The sequence below is a fragment of the Marmota marmota genome, unplaced genomic scaffold (assembly GCF_001458135.2).
Source record: "Marmota marmota marmota unplaced genomic scaffold, marMar, whole genome shotgun sequence".
Taxonomy (NCBI): Eukaryota; Metazoa; Chordata; class Mammalia; order Rodentia; family Sciuridae; genus Marmota; species Marmota marmota.
Window position 1 is genome coordinate 24406676 of NW_025999977.1, and position 21421 is coordinate 24428096.

At 42.4% G+C, this 21421-nt stretch overlaps 1 protein-coding gene across 5 annotated transcripts in view; it reads left to right on the forward strand.

Annotated features, from left to right (window-relative positions):
- Positions 1 to 21421, forward strand: part of Srbd1 (S1 RNA binding domain 1) — a 250085-nt gene that overhangs the window by 26023 nt on the left and 202641 nt on the right. For 3 of the 5 annotated variants that reach the window (XM_048804452.1, XM_048804449.1, XM_048804451.1), the window contains 4 exons: positions 478 to 557; positions 14535 to 14715; positions 16675 to 16710; positions 17450 to 17824. In XM_048804452.1, the coding sequence (XP_048660409.1) occupies positions 478 to 557; positions 14535 to 14715; positions 16675 to 16710; positions 17450 to 17824 (672 nt within the window). The remainder of the gene's footprint in view (positions 1 to 477; positions 558 to 14534; positions 14716 to 16674; positions 16711 to 17449; positions 17825 to 21421) is intronic. The other 2 variants (XM_048804450.1, XM_015479708.2) reach the window with 1 other exon arrangement.

Sequence of the window (21421 nt, forward strand, 5' to 3'; positions counted from 1 at the left end):
GAAATGCTTGTCTTGTTTTAGGAATAACCTGACTGCTTTTTCAGTTAATCAATACCATTTGACTGCCACTTTTGTAGAGGCACCTCTACTGTATACTGTAAGAAGATACAGAAGAGAGGAAAATATTTCTTGTCTTTGAGATGTAGTTTAACATAAGCTTTTATAATTTGATGGCTGATAGTATTACTAATAATATTTGCAGAATACCCACCCTGTGGGAACTTATTTTTCAAAAGGTAGCCCACATTCATAAAGTGTTTGAATCCTTTGCAAGGGTGTTTGCTGTTCTTTTAATTGGCTGCTACTTAGAGGGGAAAACCAGTGTTTGGCTTATGAATAAGCCTTCTGTTTTTTCCTATGGCATTTTTAAGCAGCAGAGCTATTGGAATGTTATTTTCAAATGGCACATCGTTTTGTAACTGAATGACCGTGATCAGACTATTCAAGTCATGCTGATTTTATGTTCGTTTCTTCCAGATGTCATCGTTGCCAAGAAGAGCAAAAATACAGGTCCAGACTGCAGTATCCAAAGATGAATTTGCTTGCTTCTCGGAGTTGTAAGCCTCTTGGTTTAATATGGTAGTGGGGGAATGAGACATATTTTAAGGAGTAATGCGTTTGTCTCTTACAGACTTGTTAAGTCATTTGGGTGGAAGAAAGCTGTATCTTTTACATTCATTCATACAGCAGTATTTGTTGAACTCATGCTGTGATCCAGCCTTTAATGTTGGTGATAAAGTGTTAAATAAGGAGAGAGAAAGTAATTAACTAAATACATAACATAGTATTTACACTGGAATGTAAGCTCCATGAGCACAGGGAGTACTTTATATTACATTATAGCAGAGTTTCTCAACCTGTGCACTATTGACATTGTGCACTATTGTATGCAGAATAATTCTTTGTTTTGGGGCCTGTCTTTGGTCTTGTAGCATGTTTAGTTGCATCCCTGACTGCTTACCAATAAGCACCCCTCCCACCATTGTGACAATAAAAAATGTCTTTAGATAGTGCCAGGTTTGTGTATTTGTAAATTGTCCCCAGTTGAGAATCTTTACTGTATAGTGTCATGTTAAGTACTCTTAAGATATTTGTTAAAGAAAAAAGTGATTAATGTTAGGTCATAATAGGTACTATAAAAAAATAAAGCAGAGCAAGGGATAAAGAACACAGTGATAGTAGTGGAAGGACATTTTAGATATTCAGGGAGTTCTTTGGTGGATGTGCTGGAATCTAATAAAAATCTGGGAGTTGCTGTGATTTAAATGTGTTCCCCAAAGGTCCACTTATAAAGGCTTAGTCTCTGAATGGTGGTGGTTTTGAGAGTTGGTGGGACCTTTAAGAGGTGAGACCCTGTGAGAGGTCCTTAGTTCATTGGAAGTATGCCTTCCAGGGGGATTGTGAGGCTCTGCTCTGTATCTTTTTGTTTTTGCATTGAGATGTGAACACTGTCTCTAATATGTGTTCCTGCCTTTGCCATCTGTTGCCTTAATCAGAGGCTCAAACAAATGGGGTTGCCTTATCTTGGACTTGAACCTCCGAAACTCAGCTAAATAAATAATTTCTCCGTAAGTTAGTTGTTCAGGTATTTTATTGTACCTTACATAGGAGAGAAATTGTATGGAAAGTTCTCAAGGATTAGCATTCCAAATAGAGCAACACATCATTTCTGAGATAGAAATGATTTTGATGTGTTCAGAGAACAGCAAGAAAACCAGTATGGCCAGTTCATAGTCATCAGGCACAGAGAAGTAGAAAATGAGATTGAAATGGGTAGGATATAAGGGGCTATGTCAGGGTACTAGAATTTTATTTGGTGTGGGTTGGGAAGCCACTGGAGGTTTGTGGATAGGGATATGAGCTGATCTGATTTACATTTTTAAAATATCTTTTTGGTTTTCTTGGTGGAGAACAGACTATGGGGGGCAAGAATAGAAGTGGGGGGATAAGTTAAGATTATTATAGAAGCCAAGAAATGAAAATGGTAGGAAATGGTCTAATTTGGGATACATTTTGAAGGTAAAGGAGATAGGACATGGTGATGGATTAATTACATTTGGAGTATGAAGGAAAGACAGACATTTTTGAAATAATGGAAGAGGTATAGGTGTAAGTGTGGTGAAATCAGAGTCCTATTTTGGATTTGGTAAATTTCAAATGATTGTTAGGCATCCCTGTGAAAGTGGATATGCAAGTCTTGAGCTCAGGAGAAGGTCGTTTTGGAGATATGAAATTGAAATTCCTGTACTGACCCATATGACAAGATGACAAGATATATGAGCTAGCAAGAGAGCATGGAGAGAGGAGGAAGAGGGCTGAGGACTCATCTCCCTCAGAAGATTCCAACCTTTGGAGGGGAAGGAGGTGGAATTTGTTGGGAAAACATAACGGCAGCCGCACCCCAGAGAAAAACCCCAGCATGGCGTCTAACGACTCTCCTTCTCTTCTTTGTTTCTTTCACTGGCGCGAAACGTTCCCCCCGGCGCCAGTGTTCAAACCCTGCCGGTAGGAAGCCTTAGCCCCAATTAGAATTAACTTCTTGGGCCCCGGAACTGATATATGGAAGAGCTTGCCAATAAACGGGTGACCTGTTATCTACCTCAGCCCCTGTTACCTCTCTTAGACCTATATAAACACACAGCCATTTGTAATAAAGAGAGACCTCTTTGGTAATCTGTGTCGTGTGGTGCAGAGTTTTCCAGTCTTACAGTGGTGCCGGAAACCCGGGAGACGGTGTGCTCGACAAACCGAGCCCCGTCTCTGCCACCGCCGTCACCAACGACACATTTTGCCCTTGTCTGTTTTATTTGGGCGCGCGCTCCAGTGCACTCACCACTGATCGGGCGTAGATAAGTTTCCCCCTCCCTCTCCGGCTCGCCAACTCCCTTCGGGCTCCCAGCAGGAGACGCGACCATGATCGTCCAGCACGCTCCTGACCCCTTGTAGGGAGGAGGGAATACACCCCACTAACACCTTCACTGGTCGAAGTGGACCCTCTGGCGACCCGCTTCCCTTTGAGGCGTGAGGCTTCGGGTCTCCAGAGAGAGGCTCCCTGGTGTCTTCCTCCTTTGCAGAGCTGCGCACCGCGCCCGGCCAGCAGGCCCGGGGCTGCTCGCCCGCTCNTCGCCCAACACCCCGCCCTCTGCACTTCCTGCTTTCCCCCTCAGGTCCTCCTTGCCTGTAAACCCTTCCCTTTCCCTACTTCCGATCCTCAGCCTTCCGTTTCATCCCTTTCCCCCTGCTCTCTCCCGCCGGTCCCACCTCCTCCTCCTCCTCCTCCTCCGCTGAGACATCCCCTTCCCCTCCCTCTCCTTCCTGTCCGCCGTGGACTTCCTTTTTCAGTCCCCCTGTCACCAGGTCTAAGGGACCCCTCCTACTCCCATGAGGATTGCACCCCTTCGTGAGGTAGCTGGTCCTGAGGGTGTTATTAGAGTACATGTGCCTTTCTCCATGTCAGACATTACTCAGTTAGAGAGGAAATTAGGCTCATTCACCACTGATCCCACCACTTACATTCGGGAGTTCCAGTGGGTCCTGCAGGCATACAGCCTTACACATCACGACATCTACATGCTCCTGGCCAATACACTTCTCCCTGAGGAAAGGTGACAGGTCTGGGAACTAGCCCAAGCCCATGCTGATGAAAATCATAGGACCAGTCCCAACCATCCCATGGGCCCTCATGCTGTCCCAGAGCAGGATCCTCTATGGGATTACAGTACCCCTAGAGGCTTACAGTCTCGTGACCTTTTTGCATCCTGCCTCTTGGCGGGCCTAAAAAAGGCCACCCGCAAGGCCGTTAATTTTCAAAAGGTGCAGGAGGTCATTCAAAAGAAGGAAGAAACACCTTCAGAATTCCTGGATAGACTAACCAAGGCCCTCCAGCAGTACACAAACCTTGACCCAGAAAGCCCTGATGGCCGTCATGTCTTAATGACATATTTCCTGGCCCAAAGCTACCCTGACATTAAAGCCAAGCTTAAGAAGCTTGAACAGGGCCCTGCTACTCCTCAGAGCGAAATCCTCGCAGTCGCTTTCAAGGTGTTCCATAGTAGAGAGGATGAAAGCGAACGTCGTAGGCAGAGGGCTGAAAATGCCAAATTCCAAATGCTGGCCCAGGTCATTCAGAGAAAGTCATTACCACGCCGTCCCAATAAGACACCCCCTGGAGCTTGCTTCAAATGTGGTAAGGAGGGACATTGGGCCAGGGATTGTCCTTCGCTGAGGATACCTTCCACCCCCTGCCCAAAATGCCACCAAAGGGGACACTGGGGGGTAGACTGCCCAACAACCCGGAGGGGAGGTTGGTCAGCCGCCCCACAACCCCAGCCTCTCCTGGGCTTGGCAGAGGAGGATTGACAGAGCCCTGGGCCTTCCCTCCCGACTATTACCATCAAGAAGCAAGAGCCTAGGGTCACCTTCCTGGTGGATGGACGCTTCATTACCTTCCTCTTAGACTCTGGTGCCACATTTTCGGTCTTGAGGGAGTATTGGGGTCCTACCACACTCTCAAAAACTCCTATTGTCGGGGTAGGAGGTAAACAGATCTTCCCTCGAAAAACACCCCCCTTATCATGTTATATGCAGGGATCCCTTTTGTCTTTCACACACTCCTTTCTCGTTATGAGCCACTGCCCCATTCCCCTTCTGGGAAGGGACATACTCTCATTATTGAAGGTCACCATTCACATATCACCCCACATCTCCCCCGCCTCTCATTTCCTCATGATTTTCCTAGGGACAGATACACCTCCATCATGCACTCTCCCGCGACTATCTAAACCAGTTAATCCTGAGGTTTGGGACACAGCTACACCCTCTATGGCCAAATGCAGTCCTATTCATATTGTCTTACGGGACCCTTTAAGATATATTAGTCAACCACAATATCCACTCACAACCACAGCCCTCCTCGGATTAGAACCCATCATCCAGGATTTAGTACGGAAGGGATATCTTAGGCCTACACACTCTCTTTTCAACACCCCCATTCTGGCAGTTAGGAAACTAACGGGTCCTACAGGCTGGTTCAAGATCTTCGCCTCGTCAACTCCTCTGTGGTTCCCATCCACCCACTAGTACCCAACCCCTACACCCTTCTCTCTCAGATCCCTGCTACTACCACCCACTTCTCGGTCCTAGATTTAAAATATGCCTTTTTCTCTATTCCCTTGACCTCAGAATCTCAGGATATCTTTGCATTTACGTGGACTGACCCTCACATCCGCCATTCTCGTCAGCTTACCTGGACTGTCCTCCCGCAGGGATTCAGGGACAGTCCCCATCTCTTTGGTCAGGCTCTTGCCCAGGACCTCACATCCTTTCACCCCACCTGCCCTGACTCTACTCTCCTTCAATATATCGATGACCTTCTTCTATGTAGTCCCTCTTGGGAACACTCTCAATCCCACACCGCCCAGCTTCTCAATTTCCTAGTGGATAAGGGATATAGGGTGTCTGCCCACAAGGCCCAGGTTTCCCAGTCTTCTGTCACCTACCTTGGTTTTCGCCTTGCACTGGGGAAAAAGGAAATAACACTAGATAGGAGGCAACTCCTCTCTAATCTTCCGGTGCCCCATATGAAAGCCGAAATACTATCATTCCTAGGACTAGCAGGTTATTTTAGGGCCTGGATCCCAAATTTCTCTCTTCTAGCCAAACCCCTGTATGACCTAGCAAAGGGACCCCCTGGTGAATCTCTTGCCTCCTCCCCCCGCTACCACTTTCGCAGACTTCAGCAACTCCTCTTAAAGGCACCCGCCCTTCACCTTCCTGATCTTTCAAGACCGTTTCATCTATATGTCCATGAAAAAGGGGGGCAAGCACTTGGGGTCTTGGGTCAAAATTATGGGCCTACATTTGCACCTGTGGCATATTTGTCCAAACAATTAGACCCTACCATCCTTGGGTGGGCCCCTTGCCTAAGAGCTCTGGCTGCTGGACAAATTTTACACAAAGAAGCCTCTAAGCTGACTTTCGGGGCCCCTTTAACTATCCACTCCCCACATCACTTGAAGGATCTTTTAGCTTATAAGGGCCTTCAAACCCTTCCTCCATCCAGAGTTCTGTCGCTCCTCACTTCATTTTTGGAAAACCATAATATTACGTTCCTCCCCTGCCATTCTTCCATTTCTTAGGGACCACTTACCAAGCCTGACCTTATCTGGTTCACTGACGGCAGTTTCTTTAGGCAGAACAGCACTCATTACTCTGGATACGCTGTAGTTTCATCCACTGAGATTATAGAGGCCAAAGCTCTGCCTTCAGGAGCTACCAACCAGCAGGCTGAACTTATAGCAGCCACTCGTGCCTGCCTTCTTGCGCAGGGCAAATCCCTCACCCATTATACTGACTCAAAATATGTCTTCCATGTTCTATTATCCCATGCTGCAATATGGAAAGAGCGAGGCCTACTTACCACTAAAGGTAATGTGATCACTAATTCGGCTCTTATAACCAATTTGATAGAGGCCTCCTACTTACCCACTCAGTTGGGATTTGTCCATTGTAGGTCCCATCAGAAGGACGGCTCTCTTATCACTGAGGGCAACGCCAAAGCTGACCAGGTGGCACGAATGGCCGCTGTCACTTCCAATTATGACCCCCCTGGGGGACATATAATGGCTGCTTTAGACTGTCCATCTGAAGCCCCTACTTCTTCCAGTAAGAACAAGGATCTTTTTGAGTTCCTCCATACTCTATTCCATTCCAATTCTCAGTCTTTGACCCTCTTTTTACAGAGTTTCTTCTCCCTCACTCCCTCTGACAAAGCCATGCTACAGAATATAGCCTCCAATTGTCAGATCTGTCAGCGGAGCAATCCTCATACTCCTTTAAGGCCTAAACTGTTTCCCTCCCACCAAGCCCGGGGACACATTCCTGCTGCTGACTGGCAGGTGGACTTCATCAATATGCCTGCAGTACGGCACACTAAATACCTCCTTGTCTCTGTGGACACTTTCTCTGGTTGGGTTGAAGCATTTCCCACTTCCAATAAAAAGGCTTCCACTGTAGCTTCAATCTTACTGACAGACATCATCCCCAGGTTTGGTATGCCCACTTCCCTACAATCCGACAATGGCCCTGAGTTTATTTCGAGGATCACACAAAAGGTCTCTCAAGCCCTCTCCTTCAAGTGGCATTTGCACTGTCCATAACGCCCCCAGGCTTCAGGGAAAGTGGAAAGGGTAAATCGGACTCTGAAGGAAGTCCTTACCAAATTAACAATGGAATTAAACTTAGACTTGGTCAAACTCCTTCCCTTGGCTTTGCTTCAGATCAGAGCTCTCCCTAAGAAACCATCTTCACTGTCTCCCTTTGAGATAATGTATGGAAGACCTCTTATACCCCCTGGGTTGGTCATTTCACAAGGGCCTCTCACAAGAGATTTGTCTTTACCTCTCTTGTTTCATCTCCACTCGGAACTCTGGAAATATCAAGACTGGCTTCTTCCGGACCCAGACTCCTCTCCAAACCTTCCTCCCTTAGCACCTGGGAGTTTAGCCTATTATAACACCCTGGAGGAGAAAGGGCCTCTTGCCCCAAAATGGGAAGGCCCCTATCCTGTCATTCTCTGTACCCCCACCGCCGCCAAACTTTCCTTACCAGGAAACCGTCTCACCCCCTGGATTCACATTTCTAGGTTGAAGCCATATTGCCAGGAGGCCCCATCTGCTGACGACAAGACTACCACAGAGGAGCCTCAAGAGTCACCTCCTAGACCTCCCCTTTACTCCTGCTTTCCACATCCTAACTATCCTCTAAAGCTTCGCCTGTCTTGTGTAACTGCCCATACTCCACCATGACTTCCACTCTTTTAAGTGGTATTTTTACAGTTATCACCCTTCTCCAGGGGACATCATCGTCCTCCTCTTATACTTGGAGATTCAAAGTCAGAGAGACATATGTCCAAGGCAACACTCGTTACACTCGCCTAGTTTCTTCGGTTGATTGTGCCCCTACAGGATGTAATGCATCTATCTTCCTTTCCCTCTCCTCCCAGAATTCTGAACTTTTAAAAAAAGCTGCTAGGCCTTACCTTTGCTTCTTATATGATCAGACAGAGGATTACTGCAAATGGTGGCCCGAAACCTATGGGGGGTGCCCCTACTGGTCATGCAATATTCATAACCCACGTGCATGCATCGGGGATTCCTGCGTTGGAAATTTCAGATCGATTTCGGGGGGGCTATCAATTGGCTATCACTGACCCTAACCATCCACGCTGGACCTCTAGGGTAAATGCTTCCTTCTACTGTGACATATCCTCTCCCACCCCCTGTGGCTCCATCTCCATCTCCCGAGAAATTCAACCTTCCTAGCCCTCAGTAGCTATAATCTCTACTGACATAAAACATTCCAAACAGCAGTTGTTAGACTCCATACAGGATCCATATGAGCCTAATGTCGGGAGTCCACCACAGTATTCATGGCTACAACTACTCACTGAAACTGTAACCTTCTTAAATATAACCCTCCCCACCATCACACCAACTGATTGCTACTTATGCGCCTCTCTGACTCGACCTTTGCTTGCAGCGGTTCCTTTGAATTTCTCGGCTTCTGACCTCTCAAACTTCTCCACTCCATCTGCCCGCTATTCTCTCCGAACCCTTTCACCCGACACTCCATTATGGGAGCCAGAGGAGTCTAATCATGCTGTGATTCCCTGACACTGCCTCCTGGGCTTGGGTGTCTCCCAGTCAAAGTTTTGCCACTCTAATATCACCTTTAACTTCACCCTCTATGCACCACCTGGCTCATTCTTCTGGTGTAATGGTTCTCTCATCACTATCTTATTTACCAACACCTCTACCCCATGTATACTGGTGACGCTTGTCCCGCAATTGACTCTCTATACCCCAGCTGAAGTGCAGGCCCTCTTGTCTCCCCCAGTGCGGAATAAGCGGGCTGCTTTCCTTCCAATATTGTTGGGTCTCTCACTGGCTGTATCTGCGGCAGGAACAGGAATTTCTGGTGGAGCTCTAGTGCCACAGTCCGGCTGCAGCATAATAGCCAGGGGGTGACGAACAACTTGTGTACATTGATACAGCAGGAGAGGGAGCCGTTTATTGTAGGATAGGAGGGGTATTTATACATTCCACACAGCTTATCTAATTAACATAAACTCGATACAGCAGTCAACCAATAAGGAACCTCCACACTTAATGGCTCGCTGGCGTTACTTCACAAACCACTCCCTCTGGCAAAATGCCAGGCGCCATCCAGACTTGTTTACAGACTCTAATATTTCCCCCTTTTGTTTAATTTAAATAACGACCATAGTGGTTTTTACACAAACACCATAAACAATCTGCTACAAGCAGAAGGGGAGGATACAAAATGCCACAATACCAAGCCAATTGATGGCTCCATGCAAAAAGCCCTTGGAAAAATTATACCAGCAATGACACCGTTAGCAAAGATACCGAGTTACAATTTGTTGTAGATTACAGTTTGTTGTCTCAGTCCAGGTAAAGCAGTGTCTCAATAGATTAACTCACAGTCCAGGTAAATCACAGTCCAGGTAAGTTCTGCAGGCAGTTAGCTTAAATCACAGTCCAGGTAAGTTCTGCAGGCAGCTAGCTTGATCTGAAGTCTTGTCCGGTTCTCAGCAACACTGGAAATTCTTCCACCTTCGTCTTCACTGGCACTGGGACGAAGGCAGGAACTCCGGATGATGCTAAAGAAAATCCTGTAGTATTCCACTAAGAAAACAACCTTCTGAACAATTTAGTACATTATCTCAAGGTTTTTTTACATTTGAAATAAGCCTTAATGGTGCTCATTACTCATTAGCTTCCAGGTGTGGGAGAACCATTGTAGTTACTGGCCTTGGAAACATCAAACTTCAGGGATGCGGGCGTCTTCTGCCTGTAGCATACCGGGCAGCCCCAAATGGCCCCGGAGAGAGTCTGGGGAGTGTTCTGGACTCAAACTGCCACTGGGCACAGGGAGCAAGAGCCTTTGAGACTGTGCCTCTGGGTCAAGTTTGGATTTGGGCTCTCGCAGTGGCATCCCGATCCCCAGGCGGGGGGGCGGGGAAGAGCCAGCTGCTGCTGCTTGGAAAATCCTTGCTACACCATGACTGGCTCGCGCATGTGGCAGCCACCGCGCCGATTCACGCACCCTCTGGTAACGAAAAGTATTCAGTAATAGCCTTTTGGTGCAACTTTTTCCGTGATAATCCTTCCTCCTCTGAACTTTTTTTTCCTTTCTGATTAGAGTTCCTGGGCTTCCATCAACACATGCCCTAACTATTCTTGGTTCCACTGGGGTGCCTCCTTCCCTTAATTTACTTCTCACCCCTTCCATATTTTCATCACAAAGACAATACAATATTTCAAGACAAAACAAGACACAAACATACTGTATCAATCTTCTCCATTTTCTCAAAATGGCCATTTTTTCTTTCGCCCTATCTGCCTAGGGACAAGCAGATTTGCTCCCGTCCTATCTAGGGACGGGCAGCTTTTTTTTTTCGTCACTTACCCCTGAGTGTCCCAGGCTCCCCGTACGGGCCACCATCTGCTGCAGTCCGGCTGCAGCAAAATAACCGGGGGGTGACGAACAACTTGTGTAGATCAATACAGCAGGAGTGGGAGCCGTTTATTGTAGGACAGGAGGGGTATATATACATTCCACACAGCTTATCTAATTAACATAAACTCGATACAGCAGTCAACCAATAAGGAACCTCCACACTTAATGGCTCGCTGGCGTTACTTCACAAACCACTCCCTCTGGCAAAATGCCAGGCGCCATCCAGACTTGTTTACAGACTCTAACATTTCTCTGGCAAAATGCCAGGCGCCATCCTGACTTGTTTACAGACTCTAACACTCTAGGACACTCCTTATGGGCTGTACAGGACTTAAGTTCCAAACTTGAACAAGCGCTCACTTCTATGGCAGAATCTCTAGCATCTTTACAAAGGCAGGTCACATCCTTGGCTCAAGTTACTCTTCAAAATCGATGAGCTATAGACTTACTCACAGCCGAAAAAGGTGGAACCTGTCTTTTCTTGAGGGAAGAATGCTGTTACTACATCAATGAATCAGGCCTTGTGGAAACTGATGTAGTCAAGCTCACCGACTTGGCTACCTCTTTGAAAAATCCACCAAACCAAAACCCATTTACTACCTTCTTTTTAACCCACTTCCAGTCATGGCTGTTGCCTCTTTTAGGGCCCATATGTTTTCTTTTCCTGATGTGTATGTTCCTGCTCTGTCTGCTTCGCTTCCTACAGGGCCAATTACGAAGATCTCTAACCAAACTTTCAACCAGCTTCTGCTTAGGTATTACCAGCCTCTGATGACCAATGAACTTCCAACACCCTCAAGAGAACAGCTCACTCATTGCTGAAGCCCACTACCAGGCGCGATGGAATGCAACGGACATCGGACAGCGGGAGACAACGAACCTGGAGAATCTTTTAATCTGCCATCCTGGATTTTTAAGCCTTTATGTCCTTTTAAGCCTCCTTATGGCCCTTGGCCTCTTCTCTGTCAGTCCCCCGTCATGGAACTTCTGCCAAAAACTGACATTTGCTTTAATTTTTATCTTCATCCTGTTTTTGTTCACTCTGATTTTCTTTAGGTGCTGGTGACGCCATGTCAAGGCAACGCTTCCAGTATTTCCTAGAGTCCCTGTTACAGGACCAGTGGCTGATACCAACTATTTCCTCCATCCAGGACTGGTTTGACACCATCGACGACTTTTGGTTTCAGGGAACTTTCATAGACTTCACTCCTACAGAAGTAGCTGTCTATAGCCACTGGGTTTTATTTCTGGTTGCCATGATATCCCCAGACCTGCCCCCCGAACATTCCTCCACTTCCCTTTCTAGGCCCCACGCCGCCCCCACACAGCAGGAAGCAGCCGGATCTGACCAATGACGCCCCACTTCCTAAGAAAACAAAAAAGGGAGGAATGTTGGGAAAACAACGGCAGCCGCACCCCAGAGAAAAACCCCAGCATGGCGTCTAACGACTCTCCTTCTCTTCTTTGTTTCTTTCACTGGCGCTAAACGTTTCCCCCGGCGCCAATGTTCAAACCCTGCCGGTAGGAAGCCTTAGCCCCAATTAGAATTAACTTCTTGGGCCCCGGAACTGATATATGGAAGAGCTTGCCAATAAACGGGTGACCTGTTATCTACCTCAGCCCTTGCTACCTCTCTTAGACCTATATAAACACACAGCCATTTGTAATAAAGAGAGACCTCTTTGGTAATCTGTGTCGTGTGGTGCAGCGTTTTCCAGTCTTACAGAATTAAGAGAAATTAAGGGGAAACTTTAGAGAAGGAGGAACACTAAAGGATTATGACTCCATGAAGGCATGTGGAAGACATTCTCTAGGGGTGAGTGCCAGATGCTGCTGAGGACAGGTGTCATGGGGAATGGGAGTTGACTTAGCTGCCTCAGAACTGCTTCATGTGTAACAAAACAGTATCAGTGTTTACGTTTTCTTCCTAATAACAAATATCCCTTTACTTTTGGCAATATTGCCATGTGAAATAGTATTGGTCTGTACTCCTGCTCAGCAAGTGATGAGACTAAGGTGGAAAGGTATCATCTTGCTCAATTTGGTAGTAGGAGGAAACTCTGGTTTTCTATTCCTTGGTTTTCTAATTCTAGTTCCTTTTAAATCCACTGCTGTTATGTTCTAATGATTTCGTGTGTTTTTTGCTTAGTCACAGGCTTAGAATCTACCTCTGCAGAGAACTCAACTTTGAGGATATTATTGGTTCATCCCATCATGATTATGCTCTCCTGTAGCATAATTTAACTAAGAAGTCTCATTCAGTCAGGCTTTTGCTGCCAGGTGGAATTTAACCAATCGAAAACCCTGACATCTCTATTCACTAGTCTCAGTCAAGTGGTTATCCTTTACCCCAAAACCGATCGAACTGACTTGACAGGAGCATGATGTTCCCTCAACAGAATTCACTGGCTACTTTCTTTCTGCTCGTGCTCTGAGTATTATAATGCTTGGTTGTCAAAAAAGTATGATAACTGCACTTGATCCAATGTAGTCAAGATCTGTGAAAGGAAAAGAAGGGTTAATAAAAACAACTGGACAGGCCTTGGTGCTGACTTTTTATGTAATTAGCGTGTTTCCTGGAGTCATTACCCACTCCTTTCATTGAATGAATAAGAATACAATTTATTTTTTTTTAATTTTTATTTTTTTTCTTTAATTTTTATTGTTGGTTGTTCAAAACATTACATAGTTCTTGACAAATCATATTTCACACTTTGATTCAAGTGGGTTATGAACTCCCATTTTTACCCCGATACAGATTGCAGCATCACATCGGTTACACATCCACTGTTTTACGTATTGCTATACTAGTGTCTGTTGTATTCTGCTGCCTTTCCTATCCTCTACTATCCCCCCCTCCCCTCCCCTCCCATCTTCTCTCTCTACCCCATCTACTGTAATTCATTTCTCCCCCTTGTTTTTTTTTTCCCCTTTCCCCTCGCTTCCTCTTGTATGTAATTTTGTATAACCATCAGGGTCTCCTTCCATTTCCATGCAATTTCCCTTCTCTTTCCTTTGCCCTCCCACCTCTCACCCCTGTTTAATGTTAATCTTCTTCTCATGCTCTTCCTCCCAACTCTGTTCTTAGTTACTCTCCTTATATCAAAGAAAACATTTGGCATTTNTTTCTCTATTTCTACAAGAAATGCCGTTGGGATTTTGATTGGCATTGCATTAAACCTATAGAGAACTTTTGGTAATATCGCCATTTTGATGATGTTAGTTCTGCCTATCCATGAACAGGGTATATTTTTCCATCTTCTAAGATCTTCTTCTATTTCTCTCTTTAGGGTTCTGTAGTTTTCATTGTATAAGTCTTTCACCTCTTTTGTTAGGTTGATTCCCAAGTATTTTATTTTTTTTGAAGATATTGTGAATGGAGTGGTTGTCCTCATTTCCATTTCAGAGGATTTGTTGCTGATATACAGGAATGCCTTTGATTTATGCGTGTTGATTTTATATCTTGCCACTTTGCTGAATTCATTTATTAGCTCTAGTAGTTTCTTTGTAGACCCTTTTGGGTCTGCTAGGTACAGACGAAAGAAATTAAAGGCATAAAAATAGGAAAAGAAGAACTTAAATTAACAATACAATTTAAATAGATTTGATTAGCACTTAGGAATTTATTTAAGTGCTCTTCACTGTTAAAATTGAAAAGCTCACATTGATTATGTGTGACATGACTTAGTAAATTACTTAAGGTAATAAGTGATTTTCCATGTCATGAAGGTGTTTGTGAACATGTTTGTTGATTAAGTGAGAGGAGAGTGGCAAGACCAGTGATTTAAAGTGTATGATATGATATGGGGAAGATGTTTTTATACTCTAATCAACTCTGTTCTTTTAATTCTTAGCAATAATTGTTCACAGCTTATGTTCTTATCACTCCATTTTATCTGAATTTATCAGTTTTTTAAGAAACATATGTCTGTTTTTTACCTTTGAATATATATTTTTTCCCCCTGGAAATTCTTCTGTCAATTTACTGCTAGATCATCTGCCTCTGAAGAAGATGACAAGGAAGATAGTGCCTGGGAGCCCCAAAAGAAAGTCTCCAGAAGCCGTAAGCAGCCAGCTCCCAAGGAATCCAAACCAAAAAGGGTACCTCGAGCGAAGAAGAACACCCCACTGATCAGTGATGTCTCAGGGGTTGTGGATGTTAAAGAGGATCTGGTAGGTGCTGAACCTAGATAGGGGGAAAGCTGAAGTGTTTTCCTGATTTGGGATGTTACTTTCTCCTTACACAGAGTACGACAAAATGCAAATGGAAAAAAAAAATGAAGGGCAGTGGTGTCCCTTGTCATGGGTCCCAATAGCATATTTTATATATATGTATATATGTATACATACATACATACACACACAAATATATATATGTATACAATATTTTATATACACACACATTTTTGTGGTGCTGGGGATAGAACTTAGGCCTTGTGCATGCTAAGCAAGCACTCTACTTCTAAGTTATACTCCCAGCCTTCTCTCTCTTTCTTTTTTTTTTTTTTTTAATTTTTTTTGTTGTTGTTGATAGTCCTTTATTTTATTTATTTATATTCAATCCTGAGAATCGAACCCAGTATTTCATACATGCCAGGCAAGTGCGCTACCACTAAGCCACAACCCTAACCCCCTAACCTTCTCTTAATAATATTTATCATCAGATTATTGTGTTTCTTCATCTGCTTTCCTTTTCCTCTCCTAGTAATAATGGCAATATTAGCAAATAGTAATATTGTTAATCAAGCAATATGCTCAACATTGCACTCTTACGATCTTTTTTTTTGGTAGGGGGAATTGAACCCAGGGGTGCTTAACCACTGAGCCACAAACCCATCTCCTTTTAAACAATATTTAGAGAAAGGGCCTTGCTAAGTTGCTGAAGCTGGCTTTGAACTTGTGATCCTCTTACTTCAGCCTCTTGAGCCTCTGGGATTACAGGCGTGTACCACTGCATCCAGCTCACTCTTATGATCTTAATCTTAGCAACAACTGTTGGCTAAGAGAGGTGCTGTTATTTCCAGATATTATAGGTAAGAAAGCTGAGGCAAGTGATTTTAAGTGACTTGCTCATATTACATAGATAGTATGTGATGGCACTGGTTTTGTAAGTCAGCATTTCAGGAACTCATGTATTTCTCATGAGTGTTTTCACATTAGCCATACTCAGGAGTGATGTATATAATTGGAGTGCTAGTTTAATAATTAACACTTTGAAATAATCACCACAAGGTCTTAAAATTCTGATAGCTAGCACTTTTTCTCCTTGGAGTCTGACCTAAGTTGGGCCATAAATAAGAATCAGAAATTTGCTTGATGAGCATGGACTTAGAATGGGAGACTTGACTGTTTATTGGGTTTACTGAAGGCTTCCTGTGGTGGAGCCATTGTGCTTGTCACAGTGACAATTGAATGTTTTAATTGTATGGAGCTAAGGTAGTCTGAAATATTCATCTCACAGCAGGATTCTCTTACCATTGGGACCAAAATACTTGATCTATTTGCTGATCTTTCTTCTCTTTTGTACATTACTTATAAGAATGCTGATCATATATTTTTTTAATATTTATTTTTTAGTTGTAGGTGGACACACAATATCTTTATTTCATTTTTATGTGGTGCTGAGGATTGAACCCAGTGCCTCACGTGTGCTAGGCAAATGCTCTACCACTGAGCCTCAACCCCAGCCCATGCTGATCATATTTGCTTTTTCCCTTTTTCTGTTCCTCTGTGGCTGACAATTCCCTTTATAACTGATATGTTGGTTTTTTAGCTATAGCAATTTATTTAATTAGTTTATTATCAACTCTTACTGCTTCAGCTTCATATTATCTTCATATCTCTTTTCTGATCCATTGTGTTTAAGGGATTGAACCCAGGGCCTTATGCATGTTTGGCAAGTGCTCTACCACTGTGCGACATCCCCAATCCCGCAATGTTTTTAATAGTCAATCACTCTGGAAAAATATTTGATAGAAGAGAAGATTGGGCATTGTTGTTTTTGTTTGTGCCATCTGTGTTACTTAAATAACTGGAAACAAAGCTAGCATGTGAAACTGTAAGCTTCTTAAAGGCAGAATATATTTATTGCTCTATCCCCAGTACTAAGTGTCTGGTTTCCTTCCTTCACAGCTGAGCTGTCACATGGGGAGAGAAAGTGGGGATGAAGTGAGTAGTCCCTGGATTCCTGTGTAAACTGCTGGATGGACTCTGATTAAAGAAAATGCCCGCTATTACCCTGCTGACATTCTGTTTTCTGTTCTCTCTCCTTCTGATTAAATAGATGGCACATGTAGCTTTTATGAGTGTCTTCTTTCCGTTGTTGATTTTAAGTTTTAATCTTTGTTTTCTGGCATGTACAGATTCATTTTTTAAAATTAAACTTTATTTTTAAACAATTCACATGTAGTAGTAAGAAATAACAGAGGGATTCCATGTACCATTTATCCAGTTGTCCCCAATAGTAAACTCACTTATCTTACAAAACTTTAGTAAAATATTACAATCAGGATGTTGACATTAATAATTTAGATTCCTCTAGTTTTACTTATATTCATTTGTATGTATTTAGTTCTATGCAATTTTATCACATGCATAGGTTTACATATCCATTATCACAAGGATCCCTAGTGTTGCCCTTTTATAGCCAAGCCCACCTCCTTCCTGCCTCCCCCACTCACATCTCTAACTCTTTGCAATCACTAATCTGTTCATGAGTGTTATATAAATATAATCATGTAGTATGTAACTTTGAGGTTGGCTTTTTCCCCACTCAACATGGTTCCCTTGAGAGTCTTCCAGGTTATTGTGTATATCAATAATTTGTTCCTTTTAATTTCTGAGTAGTATCCTAGGGAAATTGGTTTTTATCTTCTAATTCTTATGTCTTCTCTTTGTGGCTTAATAGAATAGCTCTGTGGCAATTGCTGATGTTGATTTGGAAAAGGAAAAAAACAAATTGGACACCGTACAGACTCTGAAAACAGTGAAGACAAAAAGGAAAAATTCAGCTCAAAGGACCAAAAAACTGAAAATTGAAAAAGAAATGAGCAAAGCCAGCAATTTAGAGGGTGGGACTAATAGTATAGAAATACCATCAACAAGCACCATGTGGGAAGGTGCATGCAAGAAGGAAGAGAGTGAAGATGACTTTACATTTGGTCAGTCTCCTTTAAAGAAAATCAAGACTGAAATGTGCCCTCAGGGGCAGCCTGTCAAGTTTCCAGCAAGTGCCAACAATATTAACAACGAGGAAGTAGAAATGAACTGGGACATAGTTCAGGTAAGTGCAGCCATTTCTTATTACTTTAGTTGATTTAATTCCTTCCTTTTGAAATAGGGGTGGTGCTGGTTAAAAGAAGGGTTGGAGTTTTCAACTCCCTCCTCAGTATTGCCACTGATATCTGGATGCTTTGACCACTGGTTCTTTTCTAGAGCATGCTATTTTGTATTATGGCTTATCATCATCATCAGTTCTTTGGCTCAGAGCTGTGAACTTGGTCAAGGTGGGTCTTTGCCATGGTGTTTTAATTGTGTTAATCAGTTTTCTGTTGCTATAACAGATTCCTGAGATGAATGAATTATAATAAGGAAAGGTTTATTTTGAAGGTTTGAAGGTTTCAATTCAGGGTTGATTGACCCCATTGCTTTTGGGCCTGTGGCAGTATACCATAGCAAGAGCATATGGTTGGACAAGTTACTTACCTCATGGCCATCAGGAAGCAAAGAAAGAAATAGGAAGGTCAGGGTCCCAAGATTCCATCTTGTGACCTAAGTGACTAAGTGACCTAAGATCCTCTACTAAGCCTCACTCTTAAAGGTTCTACCATCTCCCAGTGGTACTCAGCTAGGGACCAACCCTAAGACTTGGGCCTTTGGGGAATATTCTAAATCTAAACTATAGCAGACATATACTATATGGACAGATTATACCCACAGATTGAGACCTCAGAGGTTCACTGCTTTATTTTTGCTTTGAAGTTGGACTATCTTTCACCATAAAATTAGTTCAGGTCGTTAGGTCATTGGCAATTCATACCTTTATTTAAACCTTAATGTATTGTAATGTACTATGAACAAGCCTAGCAATCTTCCAAAGGGAAATTTTTAAGATTTTAAACTTGAGATGCCAAAATGATATCTTTTACTACAGGGAAATAGGATTTCTTTCTTTGTTTTCCCTTTTTCAGAGGTGGAGGATTGGCTTTGGGATGAGTAGAAGGGTCCTGATGAGTAACTCATGAGCAGTGATTCTTTTGTGTGATACCACACATCTGGGACCATTTCAAGTAGAAATAGCCTTCAGGATGAATCTAATATAGATCTATGACCCACAATTCAAAAGCATTATCTTTTAGGTTTAAATGAATAAAGCAAAAGAAGGCATAAGAAGGAGCCTAATTATAGTTTCTGCAAGATACCTTAGACTATTTAATTCAGGGATGAGAGTAAGAAAAAAGCTGTGAGGCAACATTCTATTCCTTAGTGAGCCAGAAAGAAAACAATCATGGTTAAAATTTACTCTTGTTTGGGGCTGGGGATGTGGCTCAAGCGGTAGCGCACTCGCCTGGCATGCGTGCGGCCCGGGTTCGATCCTCAGCACCACATACAAACAAACATGTTGTGTCCACCGAAAACTAAAAAAAAAAATAAATATTAAAAAAAAAAATTACTGTTGGCATTCTGTTTGTAAATAATAGAAAAGGCAGTGTTGGTAAAAAGACACTTCTCCAAAGGAAAAAAAAAAAAAAACCCAAAAAACAAAACATACAGTTCCAGACTGGAAGATAGTATTAAGATTGGGCTCTTAATGAAGATTTACATATTTTTTAGAATTTATTTTTAATCACTGCTGTAATACCTTAAAGTGTTTGTTCACAGATCTGTAATTGACAAGGGATAATATTTGCCATTTACTTGCAGATGATTTATTATGGGATAGGCTAGGCTCCATACCAGGCACTTAATTATTACTTTCATTTATTTATTTATTTATTTATTTATTATCATGATAGATTATTAGAAATAATGTATAATCTCAAAAATCAATTATAGCTAGGATTGGAATAGACAGAAATATTTTTGCTTATATAATAAGGACTAAAGAGAAGTCATCTCAAAGTTAAAAATTACTGAGAATTAACTCAAAAGTGTTTGCAGAATTTAGTTTCTATAGGGTGTGTCCTTTCTCTAATAGGTGTGACTAAAGTTGATTATGAATTTCAATGTATTAAATATCATAATGTATTAAATCTAAAATTCACTAACCTGGACTTTTTATTTTTTATTAGGGGAGATTACCTGGGTTCGCTAATGAGTTCTGTAATGTCAGTAAGATAGCAGCTAAACAAAACTTTTTCGAAAATAAAAGAGAAAGGTGAGATTACTTGCTGAATAGAATGAGGAGGGGAACCTATGTTGAGAGACAAGAGTCCAGCTGTCAGGGTAAGTGGCAGAAAACAGGCAGAAGGAGAAGGTTCATTTATAAACCATAGCAGCATTGTCCATTAATTGTGGGAACATCAAGTGGAAGAGTGTTATCTCATTTTTAAGACCCTAAAAACATTTTACAGTCTTTGGTCTCCTTGGAAAACATACATACTCTAATCTTAACTTTTAATTCAAGCAGTTTTTCCCTCTTTCTCCTTATTGGAAGTGATTTTTGATGGCTGAAATCCTGTTCTCAGGGAATCTGGGCAGTCTTTTCTGTGAGCTGGGAAAAGTGGTTGCTCACCTTAGCTGAGCAATTTGATGACAATTGTTAAGTCCAATGTTTTCCAGGTAAGCTTAAGGGAAATTGCCTGGGAAACTGCTAAGAATTTTTTACATGTTTGGGTTCTTTTCAGTTAATCAAATGCAGTTATTCCTTGCTAAATTTAAATTAGCTTTTATGGAAATCATAATTGGAAATGTGTATTTCATTTTATATATGTATGAAATACCATAATGTATGTATGAAATGTGTATTTCATTTCATACGTATATGAAATGAAATATATAATATATATATATGTATTTTAAATTCCACCATAAACAAGAGAAACTCTGTGTTAGAGAATAGTTTTGTCTTAAAATCATATTTATGCTTCCTAACATGGTTGAGAAAGTGGCTGGTGTTGGAAGAACAGGGAGTGAGAAGACTGAGTCAGTGGAAAATCAGGAGGGTCTGAACATTTGCATAAGGACCAGACTGAATGATTTGTCTATAATGCTTATATTATCTGCCACAAAATGTATGCCCAGGTTCTTTTGGTAAATCCCTAATAGTACCTAGCCAGTGAGGAATGGTCAATGGAAATTGATTGTATAGAAATTATTAATTATTATTAATTATTATTCTGTGTGCTAGTTCTCATGGCCCCTGCCCACCACCATGCCTGATCCTCAATTTTTTTTCTTCAGGTATATTTCTGAATTCTGAAAACTCCACTGCTTTTTCAGGAACATTACCATCTTGTTTGGGGAGGGAAAACTACATAGCCAACTTGATTTATTTTTAGGCTTTACATATGAACATACTTGTCTAGTTTCTGATCAGGGTCTGGGGATGACTAGATCTCTTGAGCAAAAGCAACCTATTCATTTTCATCCCTTTCTCTCAAACTGCAATTGTATGGTTATCACCAGGAACTAATTTTTGTTAAAATCCATTATGCAAATATATAACAACACTATGAGTTTTAGAACATTTTAAAAAGTAAGTAGCAGTAATCAAATTTTGAAAAAATTAAACTGCTACAAAGTTGTCATTGCTGTTACATGGTTTCCTTATTTTTAGGGTGGGCATAGGGGAGTGGAGTAACTATGCCTATCTTAGTACCATTTGCTAAATGAAGGAGCTAAAGGAAACAAAAACCTTTTTATGAGCCATTTTCCCCTT